At 24.1% G+C, this 19,951-nt stretch overlaps 1 protein-coding gene and 1 long non-coding RNA gene across 5 annotated transcripts; both read right to left on the bottom strand.

The window, feature by feature from the left end:
- Positions 1–369: 369 nt before the first annotated feature.
- LOC127281980 (putative glutathione-specific gamma-glutamylcyclotransferase 2) lies at positions 370–2,984 on the bottom strand. 3 transcript variants are annotated; one of them, XM_051306020.1, is made up of 4 exons: positions 2,748–2,984; positions 2,057–2,237; positions 1,195–1,337; positions 370–998 (listed from the first exon to the last, which is right to left on the bottom strand). In XM_051306020.1, exons 3-4 carry the CDS (start codon positions 1,327–1,329, stop codon positions 486–488), a joined length of 648 nt encoding a protein of 215 aa, XP_051161977.1. In that variant the 5' UTR covers positions 1,330–1,337; positions 2,057–2,237; positions 2,748–2,984; the 3' UTR covers positions 370–485. The 3 variants fall into 3 exon arrangements, with proteins under 3 accessions (XP_051161977.1, XP_051161976.1, XP_051161979.1); XM_051306019.1 differs by having other exon boundaries at positions 2,807–2,984; XM_051306022.1 differs by having other exon boundaries at positions 2,057–2,189; positions 2,807–2,984.
- A 4,295-nt stretch (positions 2,985–7,279) lies between these two features.
- LOC127281981 (uncharacterized) lies at positions 7,280–14,115 on the bottom strand. Of its 2 annotated transcripts, XR_007843124.1 has the most exons (4): positions 13,982–14,115; positions 13,755–13,875; positions 13,460–13,555; positions 7,280–7,451 (listed from the first exon to the last, which is right to left on the bottom strand). It is a non-coding gene; the product is annotated as an uncharacterized LOC127281981 (long non-coding RNA). The 2 variants fall into 2 exon arrangements; XR_007843125.1 differs by lacking the exon at positions 13,460–13,555.
- Positions 14,116–19,951: the final 5,836 nt, after the last annotated feature.

The following is a 19,951-nucleotide window of genomic DNA, read 5'->3' as shown; positions in this document are numbered from 1 at the left end:
AATGTCAATTATAATATAAAAAATCTAATACGAATTTTCAGTTTCTTAAATATAGTTAGAGAGAAATTTTTTTTCCATGAGTGTGATGCATAATTTTCGTTTTAAATATAGCTGTAGGTAGGGAAATCGGAAATTATTTTTGGTGAGGATAAATATTTTCTTTTGCATGAAGCGCATGAATTAAAATTTTTCGTGTCACTATATTGTACTCTTTTAAAATTTGAATCAATGATATTATTCACTGATTGAAATTGAGAGTTTTTTTTAAAAAATTATTTTATATTGATTTCATTTGACAATAATAAACAAAATTATTGTTACTTTAAAGTGACAATTATAAAAAGAGAGGGAAATGAATAAGAAAATAAATTTTAAATATAAAAAACTTTTTTATTTGGAAAACAGACGAGATAATTAGAATTGATTTTTCATATTATTTTTTTTAGATATATTAAATTTATATTTATATATATATAGAAAATTTACTAACTAGAATAATACTGTTTCTCCACTTCTAACTTTTTCACCGCCTCTTCGAGTGAATATAAATGTTCATCATTTATTGTTGGAGCAATAAGTCGCATCGCAGCTGCTAATTTGTACAAATATTCTATATTTGGTCCACTTGGACCACAGCATTCTAATATATGATTTGCAATTGTATTTAAATCTTCTGTCCCCGTAAATAGGGGACTATCTTCTCTACTTATGTAGACTGTTACATGAAAAGGCAATTCATCTGTATCCGATAGTGTAATAGTTGATGAATTTTTTGTGATTAATATATTTGATGTAATATTGCTATTTAATAAATCCCCATCGATTGTTCCCACAGTTTTACATGGATTAAATAAAACAGTTCTTCTTTCATATCCACTTTCACGTGAATTCAAATGTTTAGCAACATGATCGATATTGTCTTTTGAAATTTTGTAAGCAACGCCCCACACTTCGTCTTCCGGATTTCTTGATGCCATTAATGTCACCACTCGACCAGGCTAAAATTAGATATTTTTTATTAGAATATATTTATATACACAATAGAATTTGTTTCCTCATACTAGTTACAATTGATTAGATTAATTGTTTATTTTTATTGATAATTTTCTTTTATTTCTATAAATATTTATGTGAATTATAAGAAAAATCAATAATAATTGAACTAAATTAATTTAACTTTTAATTATAACATACCTTATTTGGTACACCTCTATGATCAACACTCTTTTGATAAAACCTTCGAACATATCCTTTTATGTATCCGACAATTTTTTTTTCATATGGAAAATCGGCTTTCCATATTAACGATCCATAGCCAAACACCCACATTCTTAAATCTGAAAATTGAATTCTTTTACTTTTTTTTGTTTTTACTTTATATTAACATGTTTTTTTTTTTTATTATTTATCTTTTAATTCTTTGACAATTATTTGAAATTATATAGTATAAACGTCATAAAATTCAAATATGTACCAAGAGATAATGAAAATTATTGAACAATCAATATGAATAATAATAACATTTGTGTAATTTAATGACGTAAATTTGTAATGTAAATTAGGTAGAACATTGAAATTAGACGTAATAACATATAAAATGTAAATCACTTAAAACTCTTTAATTAAAATCTAATAAGAATATCTAAATGCGATTTTTTGTATAAAATAATAAAAAAAATTAAAACTTAATAATTTAAAATTGATTAAATAATTTTTACTTTTAAAATTTTAAAAAAAAGAGTATAATAATTTAAATAAAAGAAATAAAATCACAAAAATTAAATAAATAAAATTAAAGAATAAAAATAACCCAGGAGATTAATCAGCAAATTAATAAACATAATTAATGAACAAATTTAAAAAATTTTTTTAAAAATTTTGAAAAATTCACTTACTACCATGTGGTAAATTTTAAAAAATTCGATATATTTTATAACCTTTTGCAATACAATTGAAAAAAACAATCAAATATATAAAATTAAAAAATTACTAATTCACTAATTATAAAGTGGAAAATAAAAAACGAAATTTAATTAAAATCAAAATTTGTACGTACCTCTTGTGTTAATTTACTAAATTAAAGAAATTCCCAGTTTTTTTTGTGACGTTATATCAATGAAAGCTTCAAAGAGTCTGACAGTCTGATGCAACCGTAAATTGTTAGTAGCTTTGATGCTTGTTGATTTTCACTCCACATTGATAGGAAACAAAAAGGAAATTCCCGCACATGTTTCATTCTAATGATTAAAAAAATTTTAAAATGGCACTAAACACCGGTGATATATAAACAATATTATTGTATTTATAAAAAATTTTATTTTTTTTAATTAAAAAATTATTATAAACATAAATAAATAATTAAATATGGCACAATCATATAAAGTAAAAACACTAAAATAAATAATAAATTAATTAAAAAAATTTAAATTAAGAATTACATAAATATGTTATATTTTTATATTACCTAATACACAGTAAAATGATTCTAAATTTAATTTTTTATATTCTAAAATCATGAATGTGTTTTTGCAATATTGATTTAAATTTTTTTTTCAATAATGGAAATTCTATATTAACATTTAAAAATTTATCAAATCTAAAATTTTGTGTCAAGTCTTCTCAAAAACGGGGAATTTTGTTGACATTTAAAGGTTATATTAAGTTAAAAAATAGAAAATAATAGAAACAAAAAAGAATCACGTAGGAAAATAAAATTAAAGAAATTAAGAAAAATTAAAAATAAGTACTAAATTCACAATAACATTTAGAAAAAAAAAACTTATAAATATGGCTTTAAAATTCTCACAATTTTTTAACAATATAACCCTTCACCAGTTGTTTTTGTGTGACAATTAATCGTCACATAAATAAATTATATATAGTCTTAAAAAATTCTTTAATAGTTTTTCGATAGTTTTTGCACTCTTGATGATGTGTCATTGTCAGCTATAACTATTGACTGCCATGTCATACAATAATATATTACATCATCAGGACATCCCGAATGTCATTCGTTTTGTTGATTTTGTTTTGTTAAAAATTACCTTTTCTAAAGTTGGTAATAGAACTGAAAATATTTGAATTTTTTAAATTGTACTTTAAATTACTCAAAATTTATTTTTAATAAACTTTAATTCTAATTCATAAATTAATTATTTTTTTTATAAATTGTTATTGTAAATTTAAAATTATAGAAAATAATTAATGAAATGAGTAGAAATATTTTCACCAATCAATTAACATTTTTTGACTAAGATTGTACCGTATTGGTTGTAATTTCCCGCCTCTCACGTGAAGCGGGAAAATTATTTTTTATTTGAACATTATTAAAAAATAAATTACAATTGCAGACATTCAAAGAATTTTAAAATTTATTAATAAATAGTAAGGGAATTACATTTTTTAAAATAATTATTCACTTTAGAATAAGTAGAGTTGAAAATTATGATCTGTAAGGTGGTGCTATCGAGAGGCAATTTCAGGAACTATTTTCTTAAAATTTGACTCTTTTTGAAGATATCATTAAAAAATTACCAAAAATTTAATATTTTAATTTCGGAATTATAAGATACATTTAAAAAATTAAATAATTTTGTCTTTTTTGAAATTTTACACAAAACCAAAACTGAAATTTTTCCAAAAAAACACTTCTATAACAAAAATAGAATTTAAAAAATTATTTTATACATATTTCAATAAAAAATGAAATTAATTCTTAAGGATAAAAATTAATTAACAAACAAAACAGCTAGAGAATATGAAATAAATTTTTAAATAATAGAGAATATTTTTTAAATTTATATATCTAATAAAAAGCAATAGTTTTAATATTATTAAAAATTAGAAAATTTATAAATTAAATTAATGTGCGATATTATAATAGTTTTATCAATATTTTGGCAAATTTCTAATTTAGTTTCATCTTAGAATTAAGAGTAAAGTATAATTTTGTGTGGGCCTGAATCTTCAGTCGAATTTCCAGCAATATAAAACCGGTTCAAATTGAACCGGTTCTTTAGAGTATATGAATAGCGTGCCATGATCGGCAAACGAAACATCAGGCGGTTGGGCATTAATAAACTACAATTTTTCACATAAACGCACATATATATTATATTTTTTTTTTTTGATTAAAGATTAAATAATTTCTTATAAAAAAAAATTTAATCTTAAAAATTAAAGAAATATATTGTTAGTAAGTTATTTCTATATTGATTTTTATTTTAATTAATCATATTTTTAATTTGTATTTCAATCTTTTTCATTTCTAAAAATTAACATCTGTTTATTAAATTAATTTTGTTTGTTAATTAAATTTGACTCCTTAAAAATTTATTTTAATTTCAATCAAGTGTTTTTTTGAAATTTTTAAAAAAAGTTTTTCAATATTTCTCGTTTCAATTTCTTTTGATAAAAATATAAATAGTGAAAACAGGAAATAAATTTCCACACTTGTTTCAATCTAATGATTTAAAAAATTAAAATAATAACAAAATAATTGTAATTATTAATTAAACAATTAATTATAAACTCAAAGTGAAAAAAATAATTTGATTCAAATAATCGATTAATTGGCTATTATCAAGTTTACTTGAACCAAATAATTTTTGAAATAATTGAATTAAATAAACTATTTGAAGCAATAATTTCTGTATTTGAAACAAATACCATTTAATTGACTCATAATAATTTATTTAATACAAATAAATATTTATTTGATAATAGTTAAGTGATTATTTGAATCAAATTTTTTTCAGTTTATTAATTAATAATTAATAAATTTTCACTTCTGTTTCATTATAAAATTGCTAATTAAAGATTAATTATTCTTTTATTAGTAATAATTAGTAACTCGCGAAATAAAATTAATATTTAAATTCGATATGTTTAATAACGAATTAATTAATTATTTATATGGAATTTAATGAAATTAGTATAAAGAAAGAGGAAATGAATGGATACATAATAGAACATCATAAGAAGAAATTAAAACAAACTAACAGTTTGAAAAAGGGCAACTCTGTTAATCTCGCATTTTAATCTTGATAGGATAAAAAATGTATGTGATTTTTTTATGATGATAGGATAATTAGAAGGAGGTATATATAGGTGGGTTTTGAATGAAAGTAAACACATCCTCTCTAGGCTTCTTATATATATGTATATTGACGTGCTCTTTAGTTTAGGTGGCTCCTTGCTAGATATATATAAAGTTTTCCCAAGTAAACCAATGGAAACGTTTCACCCTTGTTGCGGCATGTATGCATATATGTATAGTTAGTAAATATCTGAGAGACTCCTTTATTGTGGGAACTATTGTCGTCACGCATCATGCCCGTGCCTAAAAAGTGACTCTTTCCTTGATACTGTCTTCAAATGAGAGAACAATGAACCACGATATATACCGTGTAGAAAACACCTATATGCAACAAAGTTATATGTGTGTATGTTTTTTTTTTTTTTTTTCAAGAAAATGATATAATTTGATGGAATTCGTTTTTATTGAAATAAAAAAAAACGTTTATACTTTGTCTTCAAAACTGTATAATTAAAACATTATCATGCATATTAAATTATGTATGCATTTTGTTAAAAGATTATATTAATTATTCGATTGTTTTTCTGTTTACGTTTTGAATAATTATAGTAGGTTTGACTTATAAATAATTTTCAATTTATTGACACGTTATTTTCTTAAATTTTCTAAATTTGAATTTGTAAAAATTCTAATTCAAATTAGTGCAATTAAAATTTTGACATCCTTCTTCTTTACCGGAAACATTTTTCTGGGTGGAAGATTTGTATTTATTTTTTACTATATTTATTTCATGAATTATATTTAAAGCGATGTTCGATGAAATATTAAAGTAAATTTTTCATTCTTATTGAATTAAATGAAATTGAAACTATTTTTTAAAAATAAAATTTATTTCTTTTATAAATATGTAAATATTTCCAAGATTTATTAACAAAAAATTTAGTCTTTTCTTTTGATATTTATTTAATTAGTTGTTGGAAAATATTTAATGTAAAACAATAAAAAGTAGAATCTAAAGATGTTGGAAAAAAAATTATGGGATATTTTAAATAAATAATTAGTACTATTTTTTTTATTAAATAAAATAATTTTTATTGGAGCACACAAGACATTTGTTTTTAATTATAAAATTTGATAATATTAGTGACAATATAGAGGATCATGGGATTCTTGGATTAGGCATAATTTATATTTAAACTTAAAATATGAATTGAAATTTTTATTATACAAGTTATAGTCACGTCGATGAATTTATGTATAACAATAGTAATAATGAATTAATAATAAAATGAATTTCAATTTAATTTAATTCGATAAAAATCCGTAGTTAAAATTAACAATTGAGAAAAATTCAATTAAAATTTTAATAACAAATTGATTGATATTTATTAAATAAATAAATAATTTAATAATTTATTTAATTTAATAACTATTAAAAATTGAATAAAATTAAAAATATTATTCAATTTTATGATACCTATTGTATAAAATTTAAATTAGTAACAATTTTTAAATAATTTGAATTAGTGACTGACTTTTAGCTACGAATTAGTTAAATTTTTATAATAAATTAGTTTTAAAAAATGCTTTTTGCTAATTTAATAGTCAATTTTAATTAATTCGTAGTAAAATCTCAGTCGTTAATTCAAATTATTTAAAAAAAATTTACGGATTTAGAGTACAATATTGTTAGTTAAAAATTACTGATCGTTTATTCAAAAATACGAAAAAAATAATATTAATATTATTTTTTTTATTAATGTAACACAGTTAAAAAACTTTTCACATTGTTGTGAATATTAATATTAATTTTTGATTAATAATAATTATTATTAATAATTAATTAATTAATTATTTTGTGGTATTTAGCTGTTATAATAGAATATTTTCTTGCGAGTTACGTTATTTACATTTTGCGTAGGTTTTAATTATCTTTAACATAAAATAAAAATTCAAATAATACAGCTTTTGATCGCACACGTGGTTTTTTATTTTAATTTTTAAAATCAGTAGACAAATTTCGTAATTTGCTTAGGCAGATGTCCAAGTCCATGTTTGTCGTGATGTGTCCAAATATATATATAATGTAGTATGCGCATGTATATATGTAAAGGTAAACATGAGACCGTATAATTGGCTGCGTTGAAGGTTGAAGATTAGGGTTGATACGGCGAGGAGCTTAACTCCGGTAACCTAGCTTTATGATGTACAATAAAACTCATACAGCTAGATAACCAAAGAAAATGTCCGCGCCATCATCTTCTTTTTTTTTATAAAAAAAAAAAATTCCTCACTCCAAAACAGAAAATCTTCTTAGCATAATTCTTCTTTATTCTTTCTTCTCTTCGAAAAAATTCTCTTCACTTAAACATCATCTGCTTTCATTTCTTCCAAGTTGACAAGCATTCAGATTCTGAAAACAGATAACATAAATTGTAATTACAAAATTATAAGGTTTGACAAATTTCGTCAAAAATATTTCTCAGAAGAATTTTTTTTTTTTTTTTAATTATATCCAAAAGTGTGTATAATTAATTTTTGCGAGATTCAAGATTCAATTGTTAAGATATAATTATAAAATTAACATGACACATTCTGTATAAATATATTATAATGAAAAGTATATATACGACTTAGAAATGTGAAACAAGTGAAAGAGCTGACATTTTAAAGAGAAAGCTGCTCGATACGAAATGAGAATCAATTGTCCCACTCAAGGATTTATTACCAAACGTATCTTGCTCAAATCAATGTCAATTATACTCCTCGCTTTTGAAATTTATTCTGAATATTTTCTTTATACAATGACCGCGCTTTATACGTTATCCAGACAATCAACTATTTTCAATTAATAGTATTTCAATTATTCAAATCAGTATACTTTCCAATTTAAAGAGTTAAATAAAATTTATACGATAAATTTTTTGTAAAATTTATTTAATTTAATAATTTTATTTATTTAATTAATTTATTGAATTTTAGATATAATTTATTTTAATTATTTTATTCAAATATTTTAATTTTGAAATTAAAATATTGCTTTTATATATTTTTCATTTGAATTCTAATTTCACACAAATTGATAACTATTCAGAAAATGAAAATAAACAGAAAATATTTTTGATGATAGCTAAGCGATAAGAATGACAATATTTTCAATTTATAATTACTTTTAATATAAAGTTAAATTCAAATAATTTCAGCAAATATATCTTAGAATAGAAATATCAAATTTGGAAAATAGAAAAATAAATTTCAAAAAAAAAAAGGAAATTAATTCTTATTTAATATAATTTATTATATTGCATAGTTGATTGTGGGTTATATTTGTCAGTTCATTGTATAGCAATCTTCAAATGTCACTTTCGCGAGATCCATTTATAGAGAAAGTTATAATCTTGTCATATTGTTCACGCGTGTCAGAAATCGGTTATTAAATTTGTTCTTCACCAAGTTCAATATTTCCAATTTAATAATTTCAAAAAAGAAATCAAAATTTTAATTACAATAATTTAAAAATTCACAAACAATATTATTAAACCATTATCGAATTAAAAATTTTCGAAGCTATTTGTTTGAAATTCCATCAGAAAATTGCAAATTAAAACTGCCATTACTTTTAATCACTCATATATAAAAAAAAATTATCAATTATGTTATATGGACTATATTTATGTATTTCCAGCAACAATAATGATAATTTGAATTCTAAAATTATAATATCAACGAGAGTGTAATGTACATAATTTCTTCAATTGTATATCCTCGTCTCTCGCCTGCATATGCGCAATTTAATTCAACATGTGTCAGCACTGATACATGACCTAACTTAGACTTTGTTGTTGCATGTGAATTTGTTTTTTTTTATTCCACGTTTCGAACTTTCTCTCACGGTTCGATATTCAAGTGCGATATCCGCATTGAAAGGGAAAACTGAATATAAAACATATTTTCTCATTTAATATGTAAGAATACGATTACGTATGCGATAATACATAGGCATCACTTGCAAATATTTACGAAATTCTTCTGCATCTTTCGAATTTTAAATGCACATGTCTCTTTTCATTTGATAATATTCTAGAAATTAATTTTTAATAATTTATTACTATTTTTTATTTTCTTTTTTTTCGATTATTGTAAAAATAATTGTTTTTTCATTTATTTAAAAATTTTTATCTCGTAAAATAAAATTATATTTTTAATAATTGAGAAATATTTTGATAATGAAAAACAAGGTCAGAACGTGTTTTTTAAAAATGTAAAGAAATTACTTCATTTCAATGCTGATAAAAAATTACTCTACACGTGTTTAATTATAAGTAAATAATTAATTTTAATAATAAATATTGGGACAAATTTTAAATTAAATTTAGTATTAAAAAAAAACACATTTTTAAACGCAGAAAATAAAAAATTCTGTTGGAGAATATTTAAAAGTTTAATAATAATTATCATCGTTGAAAAATCACATTTTATGCAAAAAAAAAGGAAAAAAAAAAAAAAAACTATGAAGAATAAAGATTCAAGTTTGCCTCATGTTTAAAATATGTATTAACGGTCAATGACTATAAAGATGCTGTATAATTTTAACTCTCAACCGGTGTGGTGGGTTTCAGTTTAACCTCGAGTCTCGGGTAAATAATTGCTAACTTATTTTCATTATACAGTCAAAGACAACGGTACCAAGAAGACGTGTTAAATTTTATAAACAAGCTCCATTCTTATACTCTCGCAATGTTCTCACAATTTTTGTTATCCAAGAAAAAATTTTTTACTCCAAAAAAAAATTTTTTAATTTAAATCCCATAATTATTATAATTAATAAAAAAAATTTGTTAAATGCTAATTTAATTTAATAAAAAAAGGAATTAAAAAGGATAATATAAAATGAATAAATGAAAAAAAAAATTAAAGAAATTGACAAAAAAATTCAGGGTCTAAAATGAAGTTCAGTCGGTGAGATCCTTGACCGAAGTATATATGTGGGTCGTGAATGGAATCGGTATTATATGTAAAAGATTTAGGTTGATGGACATGATTGTGAGCGCAAAAATTTCGCAACCACGATAATAATGGTAAAACGCACACACGTGTCAGAGATAAATGAGATTTGTGTTTATTTAAAAAAACCCCGCACAAATGGAATAACAGTCACATTTATTATATGTTTCTTAACTTCTTCGAATTCTACTTTATAAGGCATTATAAGAACTTTATATAAAAGACCATCGAGAGGAGAAAAAAAAAAAAATTCTTTTCCCACCGACATGACTGAATATTTTATCAAACATAACGATCAAAAGTGAATAATTTTAATGGAACGCAGTATTATAAAATCATTTGTTTTCTATTATAATAATAATTAAAGCAGAAATAATAATAAAATAAATATTTTTGTTCAATGATTTTTTTTATTTTTTTTATTTTTAATTAATAAAATTGGATAATCATGAATATTTAGAAATACAAATTAAATTTTCTCTCGTGCCCTGATCAATTGCAATTTATTTTATTTTGTCTAATTATGCGCGGGACAATTCAATTGTTTTGTCCTAGTAAAGTGTTCGCAATTGGTCAATCTATTCTTTACCAAATAATCACACCGATTATTTTCTGTTTGGGAATGAAAACGTCCTGTTGTAATTACGCGCGTATAACAAATAGTGAACTTTTACGATGAGAAAACATTGAAAATATATATATATATATGTTTAATCGCTTAATGAATCAGAAATTTTCTGTTAATTATAGAAAAATTTATTTAATTTTTAAATTTAATTAGAAAAAAAAAAAGTTTCTGGTGAATTATTTTAAATTTTTTCGCGTGAGAGTTAATCGTTGACGAATAACCATCCAGAGATGTTTTCCGTTGATATTCACGTTATGAAAATTTAATTAGCACAAATACGATCACGTCAGGGTCTTTGGACGATAAGACCTGTCGTTCGTGTCAATTATCACCTATTCGCCGATATATATGTATATATATAAATAATTTTTTTTTTTTCATGTTTCGTAATAAGTCACACCAATCATTCGGATTCCTAAAGGTGGTCTTTACAAAGTAAATTCATATAATGCTTATCGAAACAGTAATGAAACTGATAACAAATGTGACTTACTCTTCAAAGGAATGTTTCATCAAAATAAAGATGTACAATACTGTAAATTTTGACTTTGACCTTCAAAAAAATTTATCTATCTCCCTCTCTGAAAAAAGGATTTTTTTTGTCCTCGATGCAAAAAAATAAAATAAAAATAAATTATTTTTGATTTAGTTGAAATATGAAATTTGAAAAAAAAGAAACAATTAGCAAAATTGAGGCAAAAAATTGAAATGAAGTAATTTCTCAACTAAAGAATGCGATTTCGAATTTAATTGTAAAGAAACTTATTCTTTTTTCTATTGTATATGAGCGTTGAGAAAAATTAAATGAAATTTCGATTAAAAAGCAAATGCAGATAATTACAGGATGTGACATATACAATCGAGCATAATCAAATTTGTATCCCTACTTTTTCGTTTAGGTTCGGTGAATTGGCGTAGGAAGTTCACCTCGTGGTATACATATATATATATGAAGGTTTTTCATAGATTTATCTCACGCTGGCTCGCAGTCTAGCGTGAAAGGTTTTAAATATGTGCCTGTCGGCATGATAGAAAGATTTTTCAAGATAGAAGTTTCCTTAGTCTGCATTGTGGGTTTTATCGATACATATATGTAACAGATATGCGGCCTTAAAATCCCGATAAATGTATATTTAGCTGTATGTGCACGTGTCTCCAAAAAGAAAAAGAAAAAAATTCAAATTTTTTAAGATCAAAAAAAGAGGTCAAACATTTACCACGTGCGAGTGCAATTCGTGTGGTTTTTTTTTTTAATATTTGAAATTTTTTCCATTTTTCTTTTCATTTTTAATTTCTGAATTAAAATATTATTTATTATTATTTGTGCCCCACCGTAAGCGACGCTTTTTGGGGCATCCCGAAACACTTAGTATAAATTATTTATTATTTTTTCTTTTTTAAATAATGAAATTAAAAAAATACATTGTATCTTTAAATGTGAACCATCTGGAAAAAGGATAAAGAAATAAATGAATTCTCCGATTCAGGTTGTACGGCATGTCATTACGCAACGTTAATAACAAATACGGTTGCCTGAATCTCGATTATTTTTTCACGGTACAAGTATTTTGACATTTCGTTTATTATTGACACAATTTGCTAACGCGCATAATGAGTTTGTTATGAGAACGCGTAGTTTTACATAAGCGAAATAAATTTTCTTTATAAAAAAAAAATTAATTGAACATTTTTTATATAAAAGGGGAATAATTAAATATAATAATAAAAATACGATCGAAAATAAATTATTTAAATTATAAATTTATAATTATATAATAATTATTAATTAATATGTATATAAATATTTATTTTTACGAGTACATAGATTAATAATAATTGTATAATATAAAATTATTTAATAATAATGATTTTCATTTAAATTTCAAGATATGTAATTTTACATACAGAATGTATTTTTTTTTAATTTTTTGAATTAAAAATAAATGCAAAAATTAGAAAAATAAAGAGATGAGAAGTATAAGGTCAAAGTGGTTTCCGGGTATAGACCAAGAAAGCTAACCTGTTGCTATGGGGAGTAAATTCTTGTTTCAAGTCTTGGAAATTCGCACGCGAAACTTTAACGAGTCGAACGTGTATATACGGTAAATGAGACGGCGGCGATGGTGCGGCTCTTGGTCGAAAGCCAGAACCAGAACCAGGATTTCCCGGCAGTTCTCTATATATATATGTATATTACATGTGTTTGTGCTTTCTTGCATTGATGAAAGAAGAAAGAGGAAAGACATAAGTCGGAGGCCGTCGTGGGTTGATTCACCTGACGGATATCATTATCATTTTTCTCGCTTTATCTCTCAACTATGCAAGAAAGCAATACGAGAAACATTCTCATAACAAACGCTTTTTGTTCATATAGCTTCCTTTTTTTTTCTTTTCAATCAAAAATAAATTATTTTCCCACAAGACATTTCGCGCGCGAAATGCCCGAAAAAAATTTATTAAAAATTGCGTTATGAAATTTCGTCATCAGAAAATTTTTTTTAAATTAATTTAAAACTTCAATTACTAATTAATATGGAATTAATTTTTCGCCTTCGATTAAAAATACAAAATATAAATTTTTGAGTGTTTAAAAATATTTCAAAAATTAAATTTTTATAAAAAAAAATCTTGTACATTCTCGAAGTTTCCCAGATTAATATTTTAAAAAATTAATTATAATTAATTCAAAATTATATTCAAAGACTTTGAAAAAAATTTTGAATTCAATTAATAAATTTTATTTAGTTTAATAAAATAAAATTTATAACAAAGAAAAATTAAATACATACCCAAGCGCACAAAATTTTGATAAGCCTTAAAATTTCATAAAAAATATTTTTTTTATTGATAAAATATTCTTTTGGAGGAAAAATTCCAAATTATTTCTGAAAAAGAAACTTTTTTTTAAAAACAAAAATGAATTAAAACATGCAAAAGTACAATTTAATTTCGAATTTCTAAAATGATGCCCCAACATACAAATTTGAAACAAATTAAAAAAAAAAAAAAAATTAAAATTTTCTCGCTAAAAAAATAGAAATTGTAAAATTTTATTTTAAGCAAAATTCCATAATGGAAACTTACAAAACGAACGAAAGACGTATATGAATAAGACGATCAACGACTGCTGATGACTCACTTAAGATTTTCATCGCGTAGTGACGATATTTGCTGAATACTGAATATCATTTTTTGAATAAATTGTCTATACGCAGAAACTTAAAAAAAATAGAAATTCTGGAAAAAAAATTCAATGAAAAAGAAATAGAAATTTTAGAGAATTTAGATTTTCAAAAAAAAAACCCACATACCTGAATTAAAAAATTGAATGGAAAAAAGAAGTTTGAAAATTTCGTGCATTTTCACTTTGGTCGTTTAGAATTTTTCGAATTGGGATATTATACACTTACACCTGGCGCGGTCCGAGATGAGATCACTACCGCACTCACTGAGAAACTGGCCCCGCTCCCCACATCAGAGGTTGCACACACCTTTCTCGTAAGCCCCCACCCCTCCCGCATCCCCCTTTTGTCCCACCATTTTCAAAATTCTACCTTCCGATTGGTCAGTTTAAATCGTTGATTCAACGTCACCGATTCGAAATGAACGAATCTACCATATATACAGGTATAAGAGTCTCTCCGATTAAAATGATGTAGCTTTGCTTCAATTTCCATCTCACCTCCTTAAACAGTCATCTTTTTTTGCCCAACAGATTTCTTTAACGAATCAAATTAGTTGAAAAAAAAAAATAAATTCAAAAATTTCAATGATTAGAGATGTATTAGGATGAAATTTTTGTTTATAGGTCCAATGACACTATTTTTAGAAGTTATGCAAAAGTTTATGGGAGAAGGCATTTTATGGTACTTTTATGTTGTATGGGAAAGGAAAGATTATCGTCGTCTTATGTAAGACTTCTTGTCTATGAGGTGGTGTGATTTTTTTTAAACTTGACCGTTGAACCACAGAGTTCTTTTTACGATAAAAAAAAAAAAATTATTGTGGAAAAAAAAATTATGCATTTTTTTTTTGGAGCAGTTTATTTTTTTAGGAAACATCCCCTTAAATAAAAATATATTTTACATTTATAAATAATTTTTGGAGCTACCAAATAATCATTTTTTTTTTAATATAAAGAAAAGTTACTTTTATAGACATAAAATATTTTCTTCAAAGCAAACAAATGTTTCTTTGGACCAAAGAAACATTTGCTAGATCAAAAAATTGTTTCTTGTACTGGAAAAATATTTATTTGTTTCAAATAATCGATTTATTATTAAATAAATATTTTGTAAATAATTAAAGTTAAATGGTTGTATTTGTTTCAAATACAGAAATTATTTGTTCAAATGATAATAATTAATTAATAATAAAATTTGTAATTAGCATTTTCTTTAAGATTGATTAAAATAATATAAAAAAAATATTTTTTCTTGTAGATAAAATGAATCCCAAAAAATAATAAATAATAATATTTAAATTTATTGAATAATTTATTTTTAATAATAATTTAGTAAATAATAATATTTAACCGATTATTTAAAACAAATTTTTTTTTTCAGTGTGGAATCTAGTAATAATTTTCATTTACTGTTTAAAAAACTTTCTTTAAATATTTTAAGAGACATTTTTTTTTAATTGAAGAAACATTCCCTAAAAGAATGTTAATTTTTTTTTTTTATCTGAAATAAGAACAATCAATCAAGAAGAAAAATGATTCTTTGAATTGAAGAATCATATCCTTGACCTTCTTTTTCTATATAGTATATAGTAAAGATTTTCCTTGACTTACAAAAAAAAAATTCTTTAATCGGCCATAAATAATTGAATTTTTTTTTTTCAATTATAAAAGAAGAAAAAAAATTTCTTTAATTCAAAGAAACTATTTCTTTTGTGATTTGAAAAATGTTAAAAAACTTTCATTAATTTAAAAATATGTTTCAAATTCGTTTATTTAGAATTGCTTTTAGTCCAGTTGTAAAAATAATTCAACTTCTATGTTCGGGAAGTCATAAAAAATCATTAACAGAGAATTTCATTAGTTTCAGCTTAACGGCTTTGAACTTGGTGAAACAGTTTTGTGGTATAATTGTAATTCTGTCTATAAAATATTTTTCGAAAAACTAAATTTTTATTAAAATGAAAATATTATTATTAGAAAAAATTATTTATTAAAAAAAAAAAAAAAAAAATTTCTTATTTCTTAAAAATTTTAATTACTCGAAATTTTAAAAAATTTAAAAGCATCGATAATTGTATAATTTGGTCCAAAGATATGCTGAGATTAAAAAAAAAAATTCTTCAGCAAATCTCGAAAATCTCCCGAGAAACTTTAGGCTGTTAGATTCGGTTGAAAGTTTCTTTTATAATAAATGTCCGAAAGTCGCCCATCACTACATAACAAGAGATCGTCTCGTTTCTTTCGATTTCTTCTCTTCTTTTCTCCCTTCTTCTTCTTCTTCTCCTTCTTGTTCTCCTTCTTGTTCTGTCTAACTTTTATCCCGCCTGCTGTGTTTCATCTCTCTTTATCCATACAGCATCCGCCTTATCTGTTTCTCTCTCTTTTTCTCTCTCAACTCTACCGGTCCTCCGAAGCAGGGATTACCTGTGGAGGTTGAGCTGATGCTGTGCGCGGACCGCCAGGTATATAGAGAGACACAAAAAGAAAAAAAAGAACGCATTCCAACGACTATAGTCGGCCATAACGATTCCCATACGTTGAACGCAACGAACAACCAATGACCCAAACCCCTCTTGTATCTTTCTCTCTCTCTCTCTCTCTTTTTTTTTCTCTCTCTCCACTTTCAGGGCCGGCCTTGAGAGATAGGCTCAAGGGGTCCATATAATGATTTGGAAAAACGTTACGTGGTCTCTCGTGATCATGGTCGAATGTGAAAAGAGACTAAAAGTAAAAGAAGGGGAGGGAATGATTCTGATTTTTCGAGTTTTATACATATCCTTTTATATATGTGAAACGTAAGAAAGAAAATTTTATATAATATTATTTTCTTTCCAAGGATTAATCTTATATATATATTGATATGATGGGGGGAGAATTCTTCTCCCATCCCTCTTAGTCGTTTCTATGTCCCATCTAACCCTTTTTTTATATTCTTCCTTTCATTTGTCTCTCCCACTTTTTGCCTCCTGCGTCTCTCTTGTGTGCGTGTGTATGTGTTTCGCGAGATCTCCTATTACTATTTTATGAGTCCCAACGTACTTCTTTCGTTTGGGCCCGATATACCTCCTTAAAACTCTGTATACTGGGTGATCTCTTTCAACCAGGGATGTAAAACCGTTTTTTTTCTCAATAAAATTACTTTTCTTTTTTAATTATTTATATGATAAATAAATCTTATATAATTATTTAAGAGAAGGCTTTTTTTATTAATTATTATTTTAATATATGTTTCAATATTATTAATTCAGGTTTTTTTTACATCTCTTTTGTGGGAATTATTAAAAAAAAGTAGTATTTTTAAAAATAGAAAAATATATTTGTAAAAAAATCTCTTATAATCAAGAATAATCTTGGATTTAAGAGAAAAAAAAATATTCGATTTTAGGAAATAATTTATTGATTCGATTTAAATTAATTAGGCGAAATTTATCTTTGTGTATAAAAAAAATTTGACTTTGTACTAAAAAATTTGAATGTAATTAATCATAGTTTATTAAGATGTCTTCTAAAGTCTTCTACATGGAAACAAAATTTATTTGATTCAAATAATCGGTTAATTGACTATTGTCAAATAAATATTTATTAAATAATTATTTTTTTGAGTCAATTAAATAATTATTATTTTTTGAGGCAATTAAATGATATTTATTTCAATTACAGAAATAATTAGTTCAAATAAATTTTATTTAATTCAATTATTTGGTTTCAAAATTTGGCTCAAATATTTATTTTATAATAGTCGAGAAACCGATTATTTGAAACAAATAATTTTTACTAAACCTTTTTTTTAAAAAATAAGTTAAAAATAATTATATTTCATCTAAAATTAATTTTTTTGCCAATAAAACAGAATTTTTTATTATAAATTTTTTTTATTTATTTTATTTATTGCAAATTTTATAGAAATAAAATATAAATATTATAAAATAATAAACTTATTCTGTATTAAAAATGAGATATTTTGTAAATTATATTTTATTTAAATTTTTATAACAATTTACATTTTAAAAAAATTTACATAAGGACATAACTTCTGAAAGAATGATGTAAAAATTTAAAATAGTTGATCTTGACAATTAATTAAAGTTTTCATGTAATTATAGACATCTTGGCAAAATAAGTGACAGTTTATGATGGATCGATGTGTTAAGTTGGATTTAATCAAACATTTAATTTTTTTTGTAAACAAACGTCATAGTAAGAATTAACGAACCATGAAACTAATCGATTAACAACGTTATTCTCCGCGAAACACTTTCTTCTTTTAATTTTTTCCGTAAACTATTGAGGAACTAATCTTATTATTTTTTCTGTTTAAAAAACAATTTCTTTCCTTTTTATATAAACATCGTTTCATTTTTAAAAGTCATTTTAAACTATGATTAATTACAATTTAACGACTACTTATTATTTTCTTTTTTCAAAATAAAGAAAATATACAATTAGTAAAATCACAATATAGACACACAAAACTTGCGGTTAGGTCAAAAATTTTTTTTTTGTTGACTCATACAAAAAAAGGAAAAATCAAATTTGGTTGAAATTTTTTATTGTTCAAATAAAAAACAGTACAATTTTTTTTTTTTATTTTACTACTTTATTTTGCAATTTTTAAATAAATTATTACTTGAGCATTATTGGTAGTTTGATATTAATATATTATTTTGATCCTTATTGCATTAAAAAAAAAAAAAAAGAGAAATATATTTTTTTTTTCATCGAGTTTTTATTGATGATTTTGTTACGGACTTGAAAGGAGGCAATATCTGTCAGATTGCATATTACGAAACTCGTAAAATAAATTCCACTTTATCAATTGGTGTATAATAAAAATTATTGCACAGAAAACATGTGCAGATACTATGGCCCAAGGTACCTATATATCCCGTGGAAAATTAATTGTTTAAATTAAATGGCAAAAGTGCCTCGAGAAATTTTAAATTGCTTTTGTATCAAAAGACTCTCATACAAGACATTGTAAATTGAAGGTCGAATTTTAAAAAATTATTAATAAAAGTCAGGTGTGTGCGCACAAGGAAAACGAGAGAAGCGTCGGAGCAAGGACGACATACATCCGCCGGAAGTCGAAGGGCATCAGCTCGTAACGTTATTGTCGGTATATATATATATATCGCAGATTAAAGATTAGATGCAATTGCAAAATTTTGTTTATGTATTTAGAGAGAGAAAAAAAACAATTTCTTTTTTTGGGGGGAGGAGAAAAAATTATTTAGAGTAATAATTACTCCTATTTCAAAGTGGAAATTACTATTTTTTGAGTAAAATTTACTTTGGTTTTAGTGTAGAATTTTAGAGTAAAAATTGCTTCGGTTTCGGAGTAAAAATTACTCTTCTTTGTGTAAAATTTACATTGGTTCTAAAGTAAAATATATAATTATAAAATTTATTTTCGTTCATTTATAATGATTTTAGAAAAAAAAATTACTCCAGGAATAAAATTCCCGTAGGTTTTAAAATACAATTTACTATAATTTCAGAGTGAAAATTACTCCATTTTTAGGTAAATATTCTTCATTTCGACCCCTTTCTATATTTTCGAAAAAAAACGTTTTTTTTAAGAATTTTTATCTCTTGAATAATTTTTCCTTTCTCTCCTCGTTTCTCTCCAAAGGAGTAGAATTTTTTAATAATGAATTTTCAAAGATCCTTTTTGTTCCGCGGATAATCTCTGCTTTTCCTTTCATTTTTTTTTTTTTTTGCCGCGCATATTTCATATAAATAATAATTGGAACGATTATTGAAATGCTGTTAAGGCACGTTCATGTTTCTCAAGACTCTTGACTTTTAGAAAAATGCGTTTTTTTATAAATTTTTACTAAAAAAAAAAAAAAATTAAAATAAAAAATTGAATGTATCTCGCGTTGAGATCCGTTCACATGAGTCAGGTATTCGGGTTCTGCTTTATTCTGACCTTCAAGATCCGGGACCTCAGGCCGTAGGGTCTGATACGCATGCAAAATCTCATTCACGCAATTCCGTGCAATATCACGTACTCAAACACGTTTTAGCTTTGTAATAATATTCGCGACGCATATAAGCGTATATGAATGACCTATGTTTAAATTTTAAGTATACA

Source organism: Leptopilina boulardi, unplaced genomic scaffold, assembly GCF_019393585.1.
Source record: "Leptopilina boulardi isolate dan_hultmark-lab unplaced genomic scaffold, ZJU_Lbou_2.1 LbouV2_278, whole genome shotgun sequence".
In the NCBI taxonomy this organism is placed as follows: Eukaryota; Metazoa; Arthropoda; class Insecta; order Hymenoptera; family Figitidae; genus Leptopilina; species Leptopilina boulardi.
The sequence above is the reverse complement of the archived record's forward strand: the minus strand, read 5'-3'. Positions and strand labels throughout refer to the sequence as shown.